This window comes from Ictidomys tridecemlineatus, chromosome 10, assembly GCF_052094955.1.
Source record: "Ictidomys tridecemlineatus isolate mIctTri1 chromosome 10, mIctTri1.hap1, whole genome shotgun sequence".
In the NCBI taxonomy this organism is placed as follows: domain Eukaryota; kingdom Metazoa; phylum Chordata; class Mammalia; order Rodentia; family Sciuridae; genus Ictidomys; species Ictidomys tridecemlineatus.
The window spans coordinates 95,695,566-95,701,652 of record NC_135486.1 but is presented as its reverse complement, the minus strand read 5'-3'; the positions used below and the strand labels follow the sequence as shown (position 1 = coordinate 95,701,652).

Here is a 6,087-nt window from a genome sequence, read left to right as displayed (position 1 = left end):
CTAATGAGTTCACTATTATAATAAGGGAACTATTTAGGGTGATTAAGAATACTTACATACCCATTTTTAAATTGTGTGATGTGATAATGACCATTATAAAAAACAGGAGCTCACAATTCCAGATTTAGCTCTAAGTACTTAACATGGATTCTGTCATTTGATGCCTACAACAATCCTATGAGGAAATATCTATTTATTACCTATATTTTCCTGATGAGAAAATAAAGACCAGAGACATTTGATTTTTTTTTTTTTTTTTTTTGGTTCCCAAGGTTGCAACACTGGTAATGGGCAAAAACCAGAATTTCATGAATTTGGGATCTGAAGCCAGAATTCTGGCTTCAGATCCCAAGTTCATCCATATGAATATGAACACACACATATTTATAAATGAATTATACGTAAAATATATATGAAAAAATATATATCCTTGCTTCTCAACAAAACTGGGGATTGAACCCAGGTTCTCATGCATGTTAAGCAAGTGTTCTACAAACAAGTTTTCATTCCTATCCCTTTTTAAAATTTATTTAGAGACAGGGTCTTGCAAAGTTGTTCAGGCTGAGACCAAAGTTGCAATGCTCCTGGCCTCAGTCTCCTGAGTAGTTGAGATTGCAGATATATGCTTTAGTGCCTGGCAAATCCCAAACTTTTATTTGGTACGTCATTATAAAATCTTTATGTGGAAGCAGGGCTTGAACTATTGCAGCAAGAAAAACATCTGCCTGTATAAGAGAAGATAGTGTATTCTTAAAGGTATAGCTGAACAAGTTCAGTTTTGCATAACTGGGTCAGGAAGAAGATGTAACAGTCCTGATGGGGTGGGGGAAAAGGAAGTGGGGAAGCAGAGGTGTGTTCCCATCATGGATGGTCCCGGATCATCCAAACCACTCTATTTCTCCACATCTTTATGCTGTGGTATTTATGGGTAAGAGCAAGACTAGTGAATCTAGTGTCTCCAACAACTTTGATAAGAGCATTGTTTGAAAAAACAGAAAACTTAATTTTAGACATGCCAAATTGAAATAAATCACTTCATATCACAGCAGAAAAGAATTTGTCCTACCATGGAAAACAGTATAAATTGAATATTCAAGTGCAAAAGAATTTTCAAGTACACATACTGTTTATAGATACTTTATTAAAACCAAGGGCTTTCCATTGTCCTTTCTTATCCAAAAGAAAATAAATAATAAAAATCTATCTTCAGGAATATTTTAATAACATAGTTTCATAAATCTGAGTTTACAGTTTGTCAGATTTAGATACATTCAATCATTACTCAATACAAGAAATGTCAGCCTTAAAGATACTAAGAATTTCTACACTGACTAGTAAAGCCATAGCAAAAACTTGTATTTCAATTGCACCTTTTTTATTTTTAACTAATTTGTCAATCATGAGAAAAAAGAATTTCCTTCTTGGTTCTGGATTTTAAAACACACAGTTGAAAATTAATCATCCCCTTCTGTCAAATAGTGGCTGACATTCCATGTTGGGAGTACAGTGCTCTTTTCCTCAGGGGAAATGGTGGATGAGGGTGAAGGACAGAATCCAGGCCCTTTTTGCTACAGTTATCAACAAGTCCTTGGAGCTGGCCTGCCTTATATAAATTTTAATCCAATCTCTAAGCACCCACAAACACCACTTATAAGACTATGTATACTACCTGATTTTTCAAATTGTCCTTCTTTTCATTATTTTAAAAACATTTTTTTCAGTTCTGGTCCAAAAAAGGACAAAGATCTGTAGAGTTGTAGTTTCCTAATGTAGCCATCACCACCACCACCTGGAAGGACTCAGTTTCCACTACCCTCCACTATCTCTATCCCTAAAGTAATGAATTGAGGCATTTATCTGGAAATGCAGGGGGAAAAAAACAATGTAGATATTTCAGAGTAAAGAAATTAGGATGAATAAATTATTCAGAAGATTGCCTATACTATTATACATTTCCCACATTCTTTTTATAGGAAGTCTCATTTCACTGGAAATTTTAGCCAATGTTCAAAGCATGATTCCATGCTTTCTACCCAAAACAGACTTGCACTTCTCTTAGAGGAGCTATATAACTAAGAATGGCTACAATGTGAGATCTGGTAACCTTTCCCTCATTTTTTTTAATGAAATGGTTTGGTATTTAATAAATTTAGAACTCACCCGGTTTATGTTGTTAAATACGATTTAGTCTGACTACCTCGGATGTGACTATGTATCAGGGCTATTGAAGTAGTTTTTGTTCCTGTTTCTAGTATGTAATTAGACATGTCTGAAATAAATCCAGTGATGAATGCTACCAAATGTGCAGTGTATATATAATGTACTTGTGAATCTAACTGTGTAAAGGTCAAATATTTACATGGAATGTTGACCTTGATCTATAAAACTACTATTTTAAATTATGATATCTTTACATATAGTCAATTTATTTTATGGAGAGCCCCATTTGATAATTAAAAAAATATGCCTTTCAAATATTTCATAAATATATAAAATTTTACTACATTCTATATTTTTTAAATGTGACATCTAAATTCTTTACAAAGTGACAAAAAATAATTCTTTTGTATGAAAGTCGTAGATGCAGTGAGTTTTGATTGGCAAGATCTTTCTACATGCAAAAATAGCAGGACATGTTCTCTTACAGAACTTATAGACATTTGTAGTATTTTGAATTATATAATTCACTTTCTGAAAATCAATAGTACCAAAGAAAGACAAGAGATACTATCTAAATATTTTACAATATAAGGGTCTTTCTTTTACTACTTCTTCTTCTTTTATTATTAATATTATTATTTGTGGTGCTGGGGATCAAACCCAAGGCCTTGTGCATGCTAGCTAAGTGCTCTACCTCTGAGTTACATCCCCAGCCCTTCTTATACTTCTTTAGGTTAAGATGGTATATGGCCAGTGTTAAGAATCATCTGGTGACAAAAGTTACATTACACAAAAAGTTTTCTAAAACAGAGCACAATTTACATATATGGTGATCAACTGCACAAATTGAAAAAATGATCATTTTTTAACTATCACTAACATATAAAACATATTTTACATAGTTTAGAATAGGAATAACATTTTTATAATTTATTGGGGAAATCCAAAGCCTTCTCAAAATACCTTTTTGGTGACTCCAGCAATGTCTTCTGAGAATTTACAAATAAAACTGTCCTTTATAATTATTTCTTCCCCACTCTTAATACCATATGGAAAGATTATGAGTTATATTTATAATAATTTTTAAAAGTCTACTGTCTGTGCCAGGTGTAGTGGCACACACCTGTAATCCCAGCTACTTGGGAGTGTGAGGCAGGAGGATGGTAAATTCTAGGCCAGCCTGGGTTATAGAGAGAGACCCCTGTATTAAAAACAAACAAACAAACAAAAACTCTGTTTTCCCTTCTTACGTGTTATGTCACTGATACATACTTATAAGGACTACTCTAAAATTATAATATGAGGTCACTCACTCAAGGTAAATTTTCAGTTACTCCTCTAAGATTTTAAAATGTACACACTGTGAACGTATTTTGTAGACATAAGAAAAAGTTTTCATTCTTAAAGTAGTAAGAAGACTATGTCTTATTGCCAGCCCAGTTAAGTCCATGGTGACCACCTGAAAATTCAGAGCTGACATGTCTGTAGAGGTTTTTGAAACTGTTCAGTTAATACCTTCAACTAAGGGCATACAGATTAAATAGCAGTGGCCATGTCTGAGACCTTCTGAAGTACAGAACGTCTATATATATTGTCTCTAGCTATATCTCTTTAAAAAATTCAACCTCCCATTGCAGATAGAGATATATTAAAGAGAACTGGAAGGTCCAAAGTTTTGCTCAGAATATAGTACTGAGCAAAGGTGGATTCTTAGATTTTAGAGTCACACGTATTTCAAATAAGGTCGTGAAAAGATACAAACTAAACCAGTATTCAATTTTTACAAAGATTATACATCTATGATAGTGATATAATTAAAAAACTCTACCACCAAAATGGCAATTGATTTAATCATGCATTCTATTAAAAACAAAATACATACACACACAAGTGTGGAAACTTCCTGTAATTATGAATGTAACCAGCTCACTGGTACCCAATGGGTATCTGTCTCTAATTTATCAAAAGTTGTTTTGAGCTCATTAAATGCCACGGTGAGATCATCATTTATTATAATTTTGTCAAAAAGATGACCATATTGACTTTCCATTATCTGTGCAGATTTAATCATTTCTTGAAAGTCTTCTTCCTACAAAAGGAAGTATTTTTTTTAAAAATTGGTTAACCAGGCACTTACATCATTTCACACCATTGTAAACATTCTACAGTTCTTACCTAATACTGTTTTTAGCATTAGTATCCCTACCTAATACTGTTCTGGATTTAGCCTTTCACCTCATCCAGCAATAAAAATTACCTTCTTTAACCACTAGTTCTTCAGATGTCATAACCTCTAATATTCTTTTCTCTGATCTGCTTATAACTAAACTCCTCTGAGAAGATCCAAAACTCCCACCTTAACTAAATTTCAGGATATATAGTCACTAACTTATCATTACATGGTTATGTGGTTATTAAAACAGCTACTTGGGGAAAAAAGAACTGCTGACTCTTATGCATTGGTTTGTGGCATTATTTATGTTTACATATAGGAAGGAATTTACAACACAAACATTTTCATGGATGGATACGTTATAAAAGAATAGTTAGTATATCCTTCTTTTGGCTCATTCGAAGTGCTTCAAGAGCCACATTTTTTGACATCAGGAAGTTATTTTACCTGGCTATAAAACTTAAGGCTATGTAAGTATATACATAAAGGTAGTGGGACAAATCCCAAGAACATATTATCATTTATCTTCACCAAGAAAACCTTTAAATTTATAATAAGATAATAATTCTTTATTGCCACATACTGAAATAATTTAAGAATCCACATTGCAATATCACCTATGATTTCCCAACAGAAAATTTAACGTTAGTGTTAATCAAAAACCTTGAGTAACTAATGTCATATGTTAACATTTACTCAGCATAAATAGATACTGTTAGCATTTTGAAAAAAGATCAAATATTGGGAATCATAAACATAATCCGTATTTGTAATCACAATTAAAAGTATACAGATTAATAGAGACTAAAGTTAAATAGAAGGGGGGGTGTTCTTAACATTTAACTTCTTTACTTATTTTGATCCAAAGGTAGAATACATTATCTTGAGAAGATTGAAAACAAAAACAATAAAAAGCCTTGCCAGAAGTCAGTGTAACCATTGACATATCACAGTTACCATTTCCAATAACACTCCTACGAAATACAAATAGCACTGTTAGATAATAACATAGTCTACTAGTTTTCTCCTCAAATGGTGCCTTTTCTTTTTATAGTGCTAAATATTATACCAGGAGAATAGGCAAGTTATTATGTTTTTCATTTAGACTATTTAGAAAGAGCAGTAACTGATTTGGATACTTTTATCTTTAAATATAAGGCTAATCTGAAAAATAATTAACCTAATTTTAACAAATGTTTGGCCTAGAAAAATCTAATATATACATATAATAACATACAAAAATAGTTAATTTAATATGAAGCTGCATTCACAGAATTACAAAAAGAAATTAATAGTGCAATAGTTCAAAATATGTACCTAAATACAATTCTACCTTTTACAGATTTTTGTATCACAGCTTTGTCTTTAATAGCCTTCCTGAGTAGCCACAGATGCACGTATGCTTTTACGCACTGCTTAGAAACCATCTAACATCTCTGTACTCACCGTAAAGGGCTTTGCAGCACCCTGGTCGTCTCTGCTTGAAATAATCTTTGCATTTTTCCTTGTCTCTCTCAGACGCTCTATTGATGGTGGTTTTATAAATATCACATAGGGCTTAAATTCTAGTGTCCTTAAATGCTTCACTGTCTACAAGGAAGAAAAGAATTTTTTTCTTGTACTTCCTCATAACCTTATGAATTATTTCATTTTCTTAACTTATTTCTAAACCTATTCTCTAATTAAGGTCAGTAGGTCTTTTGATGTATTATTATTATTCAGTTATTGACAATTGAAGGTGACAAATGTCCCTC

The 6,087-nt window shown here is 32.4% G+C and overlaps 1 protein-coding gene across 5 annotated transcripts in view; it reads right to left on the bottom strand.

Moving 5' to 3' along the window:
• Nucleotides 1–1,121: 1,121 nt before the first annotated feature.
• Mpp7 (MAGUK p55 scaffold protein 7) overlaps nt 1,122–6,087 on the bottom strand; it is a 233,377-nt gene continuing 228,411 nt past the window's right edge. For all 5 annotated transcript variants that reach the window (XM_078023471.1, XM_078023470.1, XM_078023474.1 and 2 more), the window contains 2 exons: nt 5,780–5,923; nt 1,122–4,249 (listed from right to left, as the gene is read on the bottom strand). In XM_078023471.1, coding sequence (XP_077879597.1) covers nt 4,070–4,249; nt 5,780–5,923 — 324 coding nt within the window. In that variant the 3' untranslated portion in view covers nt 1,122–4,069. The remainder of the gene's footprint in view (nt 4,250–5,779; nt 5,924–6,087) is intronic.